General features: G+C 39.0%; 1 protein-coding gene across 1 annotated transcript in view; it reads left to right on the top strand.

Moving 5' to 3' along the window:
• The window catches only part of pcdh7a (protocadherin 7a), a 32714-nt gene extending 21583 nt beyond the window's left edge, over window positions 1–11131 (top strand). Inside the window, exons 3-4 of the mRNA XM_077205034.1 lie at window positions 6769–6967; window positions 8196–11131. Of these exons, the coding sequence (XP_077061149.1) occupies window positions 6769–6967; window positions 8196–8698 (702 nt within the window). The 3' untranslated portion in view covers window positions 8699–11131. The remainder of the gene's footprint in view (window positions 1–6768; window positions 6968–8195) is intronic.
• The last annotated feature ends 4940 nt before the right edge of the window (window positions 11132–16071 follow it).

Genomic DNA, 16071 nt, shown 5'->3' with positions numbered 1-16071 from the left:
TCTGTAAAAAAAAAAAAAAAACAATTTCTCAATATCTTGTTGTTCTAAAGACATACGACTGTCTTCTGTTCACTGAACAGAATGCATTTCTTATTATTTCATGTTTGGTTTTGTGCACTGTCAGATAAGTTCAGGGTAGGCTTTAGTGTAGATGGTATGTTATCTTCAAACACAATTAACATTTTAGGGCCAATCGATCGACATATTTCCAATAATATGCTTCTGACCCATACTTGGCTTGCATGACTTGAATGCCATTGGCTCATTCAGTTGTCAGTCTATGAGGGGAGGTAAAGCGGCCATGTGATTCATAAAGGAGAGTCTTCTTTGAATGAAGTGAGTCAGTAAATGTAAGTGAACGAGAATGATTCATTCACGAAAAAAAGATCCTTCAAAAACACAGCTGAACAAAACACAAAGAGTAAACATGCATCATATCATTGGTTCTCTTTGAATATTACAGAGATTTATTTTTTGGTTGAACTATCCCTTGGAGGTCTCAATCTTTTAAGAGTTTGATTCAAAATGTTTGAGTTCGCATTGAATGCTTTTCGATTAGAGACATTGAACTGGGCAAATCTGAGCACATTCTGAGATATTGTAGAGAACTTTTGCTCTCTAGGAAAAATAGAGAACGTAGAGAGAATCCATTTGTGAGTTTTCTACAGATTGGGAACAGAATAGACTAGAGCAGAATTTTAATGATAGAGAAAAATTATAATTCTGACCAAAATGCTAATTAATCAATTACGGAATAAGCGGAATCGTGAACAGGACAGTTTGTACACACTAATCGTGAATAAAACTGATTCCACGGTTAATGGCGGAGGATTGAGGGGCTCTTCTGTGCTGTTTGAGTGATGTCACTAATTGAATGTACTTATAGTTGGAACACACTATAGATCCATATCCAAATCAACTCGCCTGAATTATTCATTGTATGCGGCATGCCCTTTCAATATGCAGAGTCATGGAACGCAGAGGAGAGGCTAAGCACTAATTAATCAGGCCTCGTTAATTTCCTTTGAGCCGTCAGGTAAGAGTGTTTCTCTCTAATTATGTTGATGACTGCGGAAAGCAGACACACATACACACACACACACTCGGGTCTGATATCTCACAAACAAGATTGTTAGATGTGCATGCACACCAGTGTAGATGTGGACACACACACACACACACACACACACACACACACACACACACACACACACACACACACACACACACACACACACACACAAATGCAGGCAGGCGGTGATGCACACCTGGTTTAACAGACAGTCACATCAGTAAACATACACAGACACAGTTGGATGTCATGCTGGAAAGGGAAAGGAAATGGCCTGTGTCAGATTAAAGGGTTGGTTTTTAATGTTTGCCGTCAAAGTCCATTAATATTCTATCAGCTCTGTTTCTGCTGCTGGTGCACTGACTGGACACCAGCCAAGACCCACACACACACACACACACACACACACACACACACACACACACACACACACACACACACACACACACACACACACACACACACACACACACACACACACACACACACACACACACACACACACACACACACACACACACATCCAAAAGCCCAACCTTTGTGACTTAAGCCAGACTCTGCTTTTCACACACATCCACACAGCCAAACCTCTGTGTCTTTAGCCAAACTCTTCTCTCACAAACACAAACAACCACAAAAGCCAAAAGCTCAACCTCTGTGACTGACGCGCTCTCAGTTTCTGTCTCCCACGCAAACGTTATGCCATCATATTGTGACAATATGGCATAGCATGTGTGATGCAAATATAGAAACTCATATTATTATTATTCTGTAAACCTATTTTTTATGGGTAGCACTTTGACATGATATACAGGTGCAGCTTCTGAATATGCCTTACATATGCAAATTAAAGAGCCCAAAGGAACATTCTATTATTTGAATGCTTCTCATTTGTCTCAGAAGAGAGTGGAATTCCACGTTATTCTTCTTTCGTGTATAAGTTTTGTTTCAGATGTACACTACCATTTAAAAGTTTTTTGTCAGTGCAATAGTTTTTTTTATGCTTTTGAAAGATATTTATTATACGCTCACCAAGGCTGCATTTATTTGATACAAATAGAGAAATATGTAATGTAATGTAATGGCAAAGCTGAATTTTCAGTAGCCATTACGCAGTCTTCAGTGTCCTTTAGAATATGCTGATTTGGTGCTAAAGAAACGTTTCTAATTTTTTATATAGTATTGCTTATTTTTTTTATTTTAGGATTATTCATTGACTAGATAGTTCAAAAGATCAGAATTTATGTGAAATGGATCTCTAACATTATAAATGTCTTTAGTGTTTACTTTTGAACAATTTAATGCATCCTTGCTAAATGTAAAAATATAAAAGTATTAAATTCTTTTTAAATCTCACATCGCCCCAAACTTTTGAACAGTAGTTTTTTCATCATAAAGAGACATAAAATTAGACATAATTGAGAAAACTGTTGACACATACTGTCAAATTAATATTGCATAATATTAAATAGCACCACTCAGATTATTTGGTCTTTGAAGAATTTAATAATAAATGTTCTCATTGAAATATATTGAATGTCCTTTTCTGACACTTAAGATTACAGTAGTCTTTGTCTCAGAAGAAAAATCAGAGACGCATGAGACTTTAGTAATGGCTCCATTTATTCACCATTTAAACTCACTTAAGAGAAACAACAATGTTAAAATTAAAAAGATCTAATTATTTGTTTTATCCTTCCTATAAGAGACCTTCACCCACAGGTTAGCAAAGTTTTATTGAAAGCGTTTCTAAATAGATAATGCATAACGACAGTGAGAATCACTCTAAAACGTTGTGTAATGATGACAGTTTAGAACAATGGCTCGTTATTTGTCAAGGAAACCGCGTCAAACATTGAAACAAACGTTTAGTCGCTTTCTCACACTCATAATAGGGCTGATTACACTGTTTCTCAGCCAAATAGGCAACTAAAGTTGAATCTGTGGAGCTTTTAGAACAACCTATAGCATTACTCGTGAAACCCTAAAAAATGAGAAGGTGATTCTCAATTCAGTGGGTAATTTGTAGAAACCCTTCAGAGAATTGTGTGGATATAATGATGCTCTACAATATTCTGAAATGTTCTTTATGAGCTATGTTCTTTAGCTACTGGTTTAAGTGCAGATATCATTCTTAAAAATGAACTTATTTAATCTTCATCAAACAAATCAAATGCAGCCATTAGTGTAAATGTGGGCTTGGGTAATCAGTATACAGTGGCACATAAGCCAGCAGTGCTTGGCAATTCAAAATAAAATCCGCCGTAATCTGATTGGTTCCGCTGTGTTGATAAGACAATGCAGCAAACCGGCTTATATTCCCACCCATGTTATTGAGCCTCTAGACCCACCCTCACACAGTTAAATGAGTCAACCGTGTACAGTTTTAATAGAAAGCAACTGGTTTCACTGAATTAACATGGATGTGGGCCAACATAATGTACTAGAAGAGTTTGATTGGAAGTGTGGCCTTGACATGCATTCCTGGTCTCGAACAGCACAGCACAGTGCAAGCAACGCTACGGTAGGTTGCTATGATTTCCCTGATGTGGAAAACACAGACAGTGTCATTGAATACAGTCATAAAGATGGAAAGATCGAATGGACTAGTGTGCATGAATATGAAACCACAAAAAATATTAAGTCTGCATGTTCTGCATGTCTTTGTGTGAATGAATGGCGCAGTTTCATCTACAACACATACTGAAGCATGCAGGACATTTATGATGAGATGGCATCTCAGAAACTCAAATAACTTTGCAACAACCCTCCAAAATAAAAGTTTGGTTAAACTTAAAAATATGATGATAGAAATATATTACCATTATACATGTTATTATATTGTCTAGTGCAATGTACTTCTCAAAAGAATAATAACAATAAAATAAAACACTTTATTAAAACAGTTTTTTATTGAATATCACACATCACACTTTTTTTTTGTTGCTCCATGTTGTAATTTAACCAGTAAACATCTTTTTTTTTTGCCAGTAAATGAAAGGAATTGGAAAAATAATAAATCATAAGGCACTATTATTGTTAAAAATATAACAAATTATTAGCTGAATAAATGTAACTTGAATGCAATGAAAGCATTGGACAAAAGCGTCTGCCAAATGCATAGTAAATGTTGACGTCATCAGTAAAAGTTCACAATGCTGTTTATTATGCTATTCTGACTGTATATGATTCAGTGGTCAGTTACATTTTATGATTTCCATGCAGCATTGTTTTCCCCTGCTGTTTATTATCAGAAAAGACCTACAACCCATTTCTGGGTTCGCTATGGACCAATTCAGAAACCACTTATACAATGCATCTGTAACTGCACAATGTTTCTCTAGTTGTACAGGAGAGCTGCGCTCAATGTCTGAGTTAGACCCTAGGAGATCCCCTTCTTAATTGAAAGGCATTCCGAGAAAAGTGAGGAGTGGAGTTGGTAAACGAGGGTGGAGATTATGGGTCAATAAAACAGCGTTCCACTGAGACTTCCAGCAAGGGTCAAGGGCACTGCATTGATTGGCTCAACATAAAGCTGAGTAAAGTGTGTGTGCGCGAGTCTCTTTATGTGCCTCCGGAGATGCACACAGAGAAACGAGTACAACGGAGAAAGGTACAAAGATGATATTAAAGATTCAAGGATCTTCTAGGAATGACTAAGCATTACCATCAAATTATTACGCATTATGCTCCCGATACAACACAGAATTATTTTATAATGATACAACATGCAGAATACTGTACATAATAAAAAGCAGACAGTATGTATGGTCTTTTCTGTAAATAATAAAAAAAAACTCTGTTTCCGGATGAGACTTGCTGTCCCTCAAAACCTCTCAAGTGTCAGGACCATGTCAGACATCGGCGCGCAGACAAGACAGATGATGTGTTCTATTAATGTTCGTTTGTCGCTTGCTACATTTGACACCTGAAACCCATAAAGACTGATTCATCACCCTCTCCCTTCTCTGTTACGATTCCACTTCCCCCCAGTGAAAAATGAAACCATCAGTTAATTACGGTGTTCATTTAGCGCACTCTCTCGCTCCCGTTCTCTCTCTCTCTTTTCACATTGTCTTGATTAAGGCATACACCGGAGCATATAAATGTGCTTCTCATAAGGCAGTTATCCTAACAGCTGTCAGTCATCGCTCCAGTAGACGCTGAAGGGACAATGTGGGACTCGTTTGCTTGGCTAGACTTTCTTCCTTCGGTTTCAAACAGCCTGAACTGGACTTTATGATCTTGTTGGAGACTTTGAATGTGCTGATTTGCTGGTGTGAGATTAGGTTGGGGAGATGGAGTCATACCCATATAGATGAGGTCATAAAACACATGCTATAAAGTATCCCACAGGGTGTAATAAAATGTGTTGTTTTTTGTTATATGTGCGACTAAATTTTAACATTTTTTGAAGAAAATGTGAGTGGTGCTTGCTCATGTCAAACTTGCCGCCATTATGCTATGTTGCAGGGTTATTATCATTAACTAAAGCTAAAACTAAAACTATTACAAACAGTTTGTCAACTGCAATAAAGCTGAAATAAAATCAAGTCAAGTCACGTCATGTTTATTTTTATAGCACTTAATTCAATAGATAGCAAGCAGGTTTACCAACGCATTCTCATCCTTTGGCGTCATGTAGGTGACGCTATATGACATTTCGTCGAAATCTTACGCACATGGCATCCTTTAGCGTCAATATAACACGCACTGTTATGGGTAGGTTTAGGTCTGGGGTAGGGTACGGTTATGACGCCTTGGGATCTGCGTCTCATATTCACGCTAAACGATGCCATGTGCGTTGGATTTAGACGAGCGTCACCTGTATGACGCCTTGGGTTCTGCGTCTCATATTGATGCTAAAGGATGCCATGTGCGTACGATTTCAACGAAATGTACAAAGCGTCACATGTATGACGCCAAAGGATGAGAACGGGCTGGGTTTACAATATAAACATAACAAAACAGTGTCAGTGTTGCTTTCGATTAGAATTACAACTTCAAATTGTACCATAAATTAGCTCTCCAGTATGAAAAAGAAATGGAAGAAATTCGGAAGAAATGAAACAAAGATTTCCATGTCGAAAAAGACCGAGCCTCAGAACAAACTTATTACGTATTCACTCTGGACCAATGATAGTTCGGAGGTGCTATCCAGCCAGAGCGAACTCCAGAGCGAAAGGAACTACAGTTTGGCCTGATTTTGTTCTGAATGACGTCACACCAGTTTATCCTTCAGTTTCGCTTGAAGTTTATCTAGGCCTCAACTGAAATATCTGAAGTTGAAGCACCACAATTTCTAACTGAAATAAATCAAAATAGTAATAATTTAAAATTGATAAAAGCAACTACAAATTCGACTAAAATGAAAACTGAAAATAAAAAAATAAAAGCAAATTAAAAAATAGTAAATAAATAACACTAATATAATGCTGTATGGTTGCCAGGGTGTTGCTATGCAGGGTGTTTAATTAAGTCAAAAGAGCCCTCCAGTCTTTGTGATAAGCAGGTGCCATTGCTTAGTATAATGATACTGTGTACATGTTTATTTATTTATTTATCCACAGAGTCTCAATGAGAGATCATTGTGAAATCAGATCAATCAAATGTCTTATACAGATAATCCTTATTGACGTAATACCTACCGTCACCTATCATGTTTTAATCCCATATCTCTCGGTGTCTCTCCACAGCCTCTCAGAAGAGTGACATTTTCTGTGGTGAGTCAAGCTCCGGATCAAGGCTGCTATGATAGTGGGGTGGAGGACTCTGAGACCCCGAGCAGCAAGAGCTCCTCTGGACCCAGACTGGGATCTTTACCATTGCCTGAGGACGGATATGAAAGGACGACACCAGAAGGGAGCGTAGGCGAGGAGGAGCATGTGGAAAATGGTAAAAATTCATCTGTGGGAAAGGTCTGAGACCACAAAATGAAAAATGACATGCTTTTCAGAATTTCAAAGTAGGCTATGTCATTGTTTTTTTCTTTTTTTTCTTCTTCTTTCGCTTTAAAGGGATAGTTAGCCAAAAAATGAAATTTCAAAAGAAGATAGTTTGAAGAATGTTGGTAACCAAACAGTTACCATTGACCTTTAATTGCATGGACAAAACACACTGAGAAATTTCTCAAAATATCTTCTTTTATGCTCCACAGAAGAATCTAAATCGTACAGGTTTGGAATGACATGAGGCTGTTAATAATGACAGAAATTTCATTTTTGGGTGAACTTTCACTTTAATTACAGTAGCACATGCATATTATTATATTATATTATATTATATTATTAATAATTAAAAAGTATTATGTTTTTAACTAAAATGTTTTTGAACTAAAAATAAATAGTTTCGTTGCACATAAATATAAAAAAAAATCCATCATGATAACACACGTGACACAAAAATTGCAATATGAAACAACCTAAGATGTAACATAAAAACCAAATGTACTTATCTTATATATATATATTAAAAAAAAAAACTGACAAGAAACATTACTGTTTAAATAAAATGCCATCAAATGTAAAGTCTCAAAGCAGGGAATTGTGCGTATATCATTTTCACTGTAAATTATAAGATGACTGTTAATTTTTACTTCCAAAGTTTAACATTATTTTACTTTAAAATTACTTCAAATGTCCTTTTAGATCTATTTTCACCATACATAGTAAAAGGGAACTTGCCATTAACCAATTAACAGGCTTTAATATGTATTTTCTACAGTATTTTACCCAATGAAATTACATTTTTTACAGTGTAGATTGAGGTTCAAAAGGTTCTTCTAATTCTATACCATATTGTTACCATTACAAATTATGTTCTTAGCAATTGAAAGATTAACATTTTTAACATTTTCTTACTATTTGGTTTGTTCTCATTTTGGTTTGGTTTGTCCTCCTTTGCATTCATTTGCAGTAATTTACAGCAGTACTCAACCTGACATGAATGGTCCCAGACCTAGGACGCCACTGTAGATAGACATTCATTCATTCTCCAGGGACATCACGAGTGTCTAAAACTTGACAATCTGAACAAAAAATGTTGAACTATGACCTGCGCATATTTCAGTTGAGACAGTTGCCTGACAGGATTTCCTATAACAGCCTCTGTCTCTGTTCCTCAGACCCCAGGCAGCTCCCTGACGTGGCTCTGACAGGAAAGTGCACGCGAGAGTGTGATGAGTTTGGTCACTCTGACACCTGCTGGATGCCCGTGCAACCGTCACCACGAAGACGCATGGAAACACCCCAACTCTCAACCTTCGCCTCACCCGGCGATAACAACAACAACACGGAGGACGACAGCGACCGAGAGGAAGATGGAGACGGGGGTACTGATAAAAGCAGCGGAGGAAGCGAGGAGGTCCGGGATTCGCTTGCAAACGGAGATCCACTGGGAACTCTCAGCCGCCGGGACCGGAACAGGAACATGGGCGACCACAACCGTAATCTCCTGAATCGTAAAATGACCTCGGCGTCCTACGACACGTTCAGCAGCGTCGGCTTTGGCTGTCGTCTAGAAGAAGAAGACTCACACACCCCAGAGGTCATACCCCTTACGAGGACGGGGGGCGACTATAAGACCAGCTCGTGCATCACTCTATCTCGCAGGGAAGTGTACCTGTGAGCTCCAGCCAACCCCTCACACCACGGGACAGGCCTGAGCAACTTCATGGCATCGGAGCAGGAGGATCATTAAGAGACTAGTGCATACCTGTTCAAAACAGGCATCTTCTCCTTGCCAAAAAAAATCATCATCAATTCATTTCTCTGAATGCAAAATATCAAAGTCGAGGAGAAAAAAAGTGAATCGTCGTTTATTCTTTCATAAACTTGGTCGGACTTTGTCAATGGCAAACACTTGCATGTTAGGGCTCCCGCAGACAGGGGGCGATGTGGGGATTGATGGACAAAATCCGGTTACAGGCCACAGAAATGGATGCGATTGTGGCACATTATGGAAATAAAACCATGTAGCATCAGGAAAAAGGAAATCCTAACCAATCATATTTTAATCTAAGTAGTTTCCTGTTGCTGAGCCGGTACAGTTATTTAAATACAGTCACACTAGTCATGTAAATGCTTTTATCTCAGACTTTTAGAGAAAAACGAGAACAAAACAAATCTGGTCATTCATTTTTATAATTTGTAAAGCTACTTGTTTTACTGTTTTTTTTAAACAGATATGGGAATATAGTAAAGTTCTCATTAGTGCTTCAGAATTTTCAGATATTTTCACAATGACTGTTACATTATCATCCCATCAGACCTCAGAGTTTAAATCAGCCAATTAAATCATGCGACACATGTGCACAGCACAAAAACATGCACACACGGAGAAACATGTCTATATCCATTTAGTGCAGATGTGTGTACAAGTGTGTATGTACTGTATAAACAGACATGTTTGGCATACCTGAGGCTTTTTTAAGAAACGGTTTTTTGAAAGTAGATGTAGCCTTTTTGCCTGCTTGATCTTAAACTAGTATATAAGACACTGAAGTGTATTTGAATAACTTAATCATCTGTGTAAAGTGCATACACAGGGGCATTAAACAATGTTTAGATACATCTATACTATACTATTAAACAACAAATATACTGTATCTCATCCCTTTTAAGTAGAGCTCATATGTAAACCAAATTTCTTTAAAGGCAACACTGCATGACGATAAGCTAATACTTATTTTGTTAAATAAGAAAGAATCAGATTTTGTTGTTTTTCTGAGGACATGGCCTCATTAGGAGGAGCGTATTTGAGTGTGTGTGAATGTAAAGTGAGGTCGGTGCGCAAAAGTCGCAGAGGAGAGCTAGATCTTTAATTTAGCCTGAAATGACACACACAATGTAGTTGTTCAAATACCTGTATTACAGTTCAAACGAATCAAATGAGTCTTTGTTAATCAGCCTCGTCCAGGTCTTCGCCACCATTGGTATCTCATCAAGCCTCTGGAATTTTCAAATTGAGTTTAGGAGTGGCATTTTTAGCTCTTGTTATGCGTTGTAAGTACAATCTGATTGATAAGAACAAATTGACATGTATTTCACCAACTCTCAGGAAACTTGAGATTCAGTGTGTGTCCTCGGCTTTAGTCTGCGCTCCGATTTGTCCTCACAAGGCCATACATTTGGGGAGCCTGTTTTCTCGCCCTTTCCCTTTTTCAGACACACCGCACCTGGCGACGGTTCTTGAAGTGTGTGTGTTTCCTGGCTTCCCACGGCGAGAATCGCAGACTCATCCCTTTCACTTCACGGAACAGCCTTGGGTCTGGAGCGGGACTGGTGGACTCCAGTCCATCTATGCCAAAATCTGTCCAGTTTTCTGGTTTTACTGGAAGCACTGGTGCACAAACTCACCTGAAAAAAAGACTAGCCCAGAACCTGTGGTTCAGTGCCTGGATGAGAGGAAAGTGTTGAACTGGCCTACACAGGGTTTGTGAAACCGGAGGACTTCAGAAGAGGGAATCTGTCTCTAAAGATGACATGTTTCCTTTGCCAGGTTTATAGGCTAAATATGCTGTTATACAGCAGTCTGTAAGTAGTGTACAGTATGGGGTGCATAACGGACTATGTATATGAAACCGTGTCTTTTCTTCTTTTTTTACTGCACGTTTACCTAACAGTTCAGCTCACTTACTGCAAAACAGGGAGGAATGGGAAGGGCAAAATAACTTTGTGTCTAAAGCATACAGTAACATTCACTTGAACTTTTTTATGAGATAAACACTGAACTCATGTACTTGCAGAACATCCGCCATTTTACTGTTACCCTGTAGAGAAATGACCACTGAACTTTAACCTGAAAGGCATGTTGACTGTCTTTAATCCTGCACCTGTGAAGAAAATGTTTTTTTTTATTATTATTATTATTATTTCTCTGTTTTTATGCTATGTGAAAGAGGAGTTTTTGAAGCTCTCTCTCCCTCTCTCTTTCCTGGAATTAATGCGTTCATTGCGTTTGTTATTAAAAATAACAAATCAAATGGGGTTGGAATGGTTTGAAAGTTTGGTATGTGACATGTAAAAGTTTGATTTTGACATTAAAACACCTTCAAACTGTGTTATGCTTCCTTTTTCACTCTTGAACTTGCTGTTTGATACAACATACAGTGATGATGTTTCTTTTGCAATCCTGCACACTGCTGGTAAAATATACAATTACAAACATTATACACTTCAGTCACAGAAGCTGTGTCCTCTCACGCATCTTTTGATCTCTCTTTTTACATTTACACAGCTTGGTTTTACATAACTTTTTATCACCAGTAAATAAATCTGGGTATTTCAATTTCTTCGTAAACCCATGGCTAAATGTGTTGCAAGTGACAGCACTAATTAGCAAAATAAATAGAGTTCTGAGAAAAGTTTATGATTTCTCATCTGCCAACAACGGCTTACAAAGCCAAAGGTCCTAAAAATTAGATAGAGTAAAATAAATGGCCAGAAAAAGAAGCAAGATAACGGTGAACATATTGGCTTCTCACCACTGGAGGGAGCTGAGAATCGCGCTTGATGGTTGCTGAGCTTGCTTTCTTCCTTGTTCTTCACATGCAGGTAAAATCATTGTTACGATCAATCGGCAGAGTTGTAGAAAAGGTTGTCTAATTTTAATTAATTAATTCTGATGATGATGATGATGATGTATTTTTGTAGCATCAGCACCGGAAGTTAGCATCACCATGTTTCCCTCGACCTATTAGGATTTTTCCACTGGCTTTTAGATTAGCTATTGCAAAAAAAAAAAAAAAAGTGATCAACAAACGTTTGATTCTTACACACTTTGTTAATCATGATCATAATCTATGAATTTTGGAGCCTACAATCACCAGAAAAAACTAGGAAATAAACGGGATACAGGGTCAAACGACCATTAAGCTTTCCACAACTCCTTCAGTCTTTATTTAAAACATGTTCCCTGAAAGTTTGAATTAGAATAGGATGCATGCGTGTGATTATAAACACAACAAGACTATGAAAGTGAACTTCTGTATAGCTGAGTTTACCTGTTCTCCTGATAACATTTAACCGTGACAACCCCATTTAGCCAAGTGTAAGCAACCGCCTTTTTCAAAACAGGTAAAAGCTCACAAAAAAAAAAAAATAATAATAACAAGGGGTATTACTGATGTATTTTATGTCATAGAATAAAACAAGGAAATATCTTGAACGTGTATTATCCACAGACCTTATTTCAGGCATTTAACCAAAAACCCATTTTAAAAACCCACTGAGAACTATGGAACCGGAAGTGCTACTAATTTCCCGGTTTTGGCCTGCAATAATGCGCCATTCCCTGCAGCACTGTATTCTGATTCTATTGCCTTGTTCTGCGAGTTTTCACTGCAAAATCTATATCAATAGGATTCCAGGCGTTTGGAAATTGTGCGCGAATGCCAACACAGATTTCACAGGTTCAGTTTGGTCACATGTATGAAGCGCAACAATACTATTTAATGTGGGCAACCAAAACATTTTTTTTCAGCTTAGTTTATGATTAGTTATCTTATGCAAGACAACTAGGCCTAGTTGTTATGCCTGGGCACTACACTGTTTCACATTGTATCCTTTGGCATTGTGTTTTGTGTTTTGCACTGTAAAAGTACATTTCTCAGTTTTTCTCTTAAAAAAATATGATTTGGTTATCATTTATTCCTGTTAATATACATTTTGTAGAGTCTTTATTTTAAAATTTTCCAAAGACCCATTAGCATCCTCCTTGGACCCCATATTGAAATTCCATGGTCCTTACTAAAGTTGTACCAGAGTACTGGCTGATGTAATAGAATATCTAAAATTTTGTGGAACTCGCCTGAATTAAAATCGAGGAACTCGCCCCTGAAGGCATTTTCAATGAGCCAGAGTTCTTTGAAGAACGGAGCTGCTTAGGGAGGATGATGTTTTCACGAATTCCTTCGTCCCAGTGGAATATAGAAATGCTGCTCTAGTTATGGAAACAGCTCACTTACTTTCTGCCATTTTCAGAGTCTCCTTTATTGCTAGTAGCTTTAGAACATCAGGGATGTCCAATCATTTCTCTAGTCCAGCATATTAACATTTTGTTTGCTCTGTGAATAGTCTAAAGCAATCTGGAAACATACCTAATGCCCAATGTAGAATGAATATCAGACTAATCATTCAAGTATCATTCAATACATATATTTAGTATTTTTTTCCTGGCTTCAAAAGAGTGCATTTATTTACTGCTTGCTCATGTAAATTTCTGCATGCTTAATTTGGATTCACATTGGGGCCCATCGTGGGCTCATGAAGTGCTGCCACTTCATATATTAAATCTAGCACATTTTACAAGACAAATGCTTGTCACCCTGTACACAAAGAATTGATTTTTTTTGTTATTGATTTTGGTGCACATAATCACGCATCAATTACTAGATCTGCTGTCAACTGTAGTTCTACCAGAAAGACTCGGGAGAATATTACTGTAACAATTAACCATTTATTAACAGCCCAGCAAGCAATATATGATAAAGTTCTTTGGTGTAGACCCCGTCCCTAGCTTGCAATCTGAGAGTGCGGACTCTGCATTTCCTGCGAAGACCCCCTGTGAGGTACGGGAAAGGACCATCCTGGTGGTGGTGGGGGGTATGCAGGGGAAGGAACCATCTCAGTGGTGGTGGGGAGGATGGGGGTAAATGGAAGCGTCAGCATCTGCGAACTCAGACATGGGTCAGTACCTATCTTATAGGAAACGCTACAAAAAGGAGGAGCATGCGAGGGCTAATTTCTATAAAGACCCATTCAAATTCGTAAAGAAGTTATTCACCAGTGAGAAGAATGGCACTTTAAAAGCATCTAGGGTTGAGCTAGAGAGATATTTGGAGGAAACGCATACAGATGCAAAAAGTCATGAGCCTATGTCAATTCCGTCAGATATCCCACCTATCAATCCACCAGAATAGCAAATGGAGGTCTGTGCACCTAAGTGGAAAGAGATAGAGCAGGTTGTGAGAAAGGCCAGATCTTCATCATCTCCAGGGCCTAATGGAGTTCCGTACAGAGTGTACAAGAGTGCTTCAGGAGTTCTACGAATTCTGTGGAAATTGATAAAAGTGGCATGGGAAAAGCAGGTTGTACCTAGAGCATGGCACAGAGCAGGTGGAGTCTTTATACCTAAAGAAAAAGATGCTACAAGCATCAGTCAGTTTCGTCCTCTTTCACTTTTAAACGTCGAATGTAAGATTTTCTTCAGCATTATTGCGCAGAGATTGTCAACCTACCTATTATAGAATGGCTTCATTGACACTTCAGTTCAAAAGTGGTGGTTCTCAGGATGCTTAGAACACATCAATGTTATCTGGCAAAGAATTCAATCAGCTAAAAAGGAGAGGAAGGAGCTCCATGTGGCATTCCTGGATTTGGCTAATCCATATGGTTCAGTGCCACATGAGCTTCTTTGGGCAGCATTTTATTTTTTTAGAGTACCAATGTCAATAACAAATTTAGTGAAAGCCTATTTTGGAGATTTGCAATTTAGTTTCTCAACTCCAAAATTCAGCACCACATGGCAATGCTTAGAGGTTGGAATAATGGCAGGAAGCATCATTTCTCCACTGGCTTTTACCATGGCAATGGAAGTAATCATTAGGACATCAAGATGGGTAGTAGGAGGAGAGCGCTTGGCTTCTGGGATGCGACTACCACCAATCAGAGCATACATGGATGACATGACAACTATGACTACAACAGTAGCCTGCACTAATCGGTTATTGGGGAAGTTAACAGATAATATCGAATGGGCACGAATGCAATTTAAGCCCTCTAAATCAAGGAGCATCTCGATAGTTAAAAGGAAAGGTAGTAGATAAAACATTCTTCATTAATGGTGAAGCAATACCAACAGTTTCTGAGAAGCCAGTGAAGAGTCTTGGGAGATGGTACGATGGGGATCTAAAGGACACAGTTCGAGTGGGAGAAGTCAGACGACAAGCAGTGGAAGGGTTGAAGAGCATAAACAGCTGTGCTCTACCAGGCAAACCAAAACTCTGGTGCTTTCAGTTTGGTCTACTGCCAAGGTTGCTGTGGCCACTGACTGTGTACGAGGTTTCTTTGACAACAGTGGATAAGCTGGAAGCGGTAATAAGTTCATACATCAGGAAATGGTTGGGAGTTCCACGCTGCCTCAGCAGAGTGGGACTTTATAGTAAAGGAGTATTGCAGATGCCAGTCTCTGCTTTAACCGAGGAGTTTAAGTGTGCCAAGGTCAGACTGGAAATTACTTTAGCAGAGTCACGCGACAAATGTGTATGGGATGCAGCCCCTGTGGTAAAAACTGGTAGAAAGTGGTCAGCAAAGAAATCTGTAGTAGAGGCAAAGGCTGACGTTCAAATTGGGGATATCATGGGAGAGGTACAGCATGGTAGAGGGGGTTTTGGGCTCAGTTTAGCTCCTCCTAAATGGCACAAGGCAGGCCCAGCTCAAAGGAGCAAGCTGGTAGTCAACGAGGTGCGAAAGCAGGAGGAGAGGATGAGATGTATAAAGGCCATTTCCCAGGCCAAGCAGGGAGTGTTGATGAGATGGGAGAGTGTGGAACAACGCAAAATGGGCTGGCAAGACCTTTGGTCAATGGAAGAGAGTAGGATCAGTTTCCTTATTAGGTCAACATATGTTCTCCCATCACCGCAGAACCTAAACCTCTGGGTAAGAGAGGATCCTGTGTATATTGCGTGAATGACAGGTGGTTGGGCAGATATTGTGTTTTGCGGTAGGTGGTATGCCATACGGAACCGTTGCCACTGAAACTGCATATTAACGCACCAGTGGGGCTCGACAGCCTTAATCAAACGGGTTGGCAGGTATGGTTGGGTTGCTGAGAGATTGTGAGATTGTGGTTAGGTCTCAGCAGCAGGAGGGATGTAGAGGTCAGTAAGCTGGGCTGAGTTGAATGGGTGACGGAGGGGGGTGACTCTGGGACGCCAGAGTCACTGTCGAGCCCTCTTGAGATGTCGTGGGCTAGTCGACGAAACACTGAGGACGGAAGGT

This window comes from Siphateles boraxobius, unplaced genomic scaffold (genome assembly GCF_051911475.1).
Source record: "Siphateles boraxobius isolate OS27281-9 unplaced genomic scaffold, OSU_SipBor_1 53, whole genome shotgun sequence".
Taxonomy (NCBI): Eukaryota; Metazoa; Chordata; class Actinopteri; order Cypriniformes; family Leuciscidae; genus Siphateles; species Siphateles boraxobius.
This window is presented reverse-complemented; position numbering and strand designations above follow the sequence as displayed.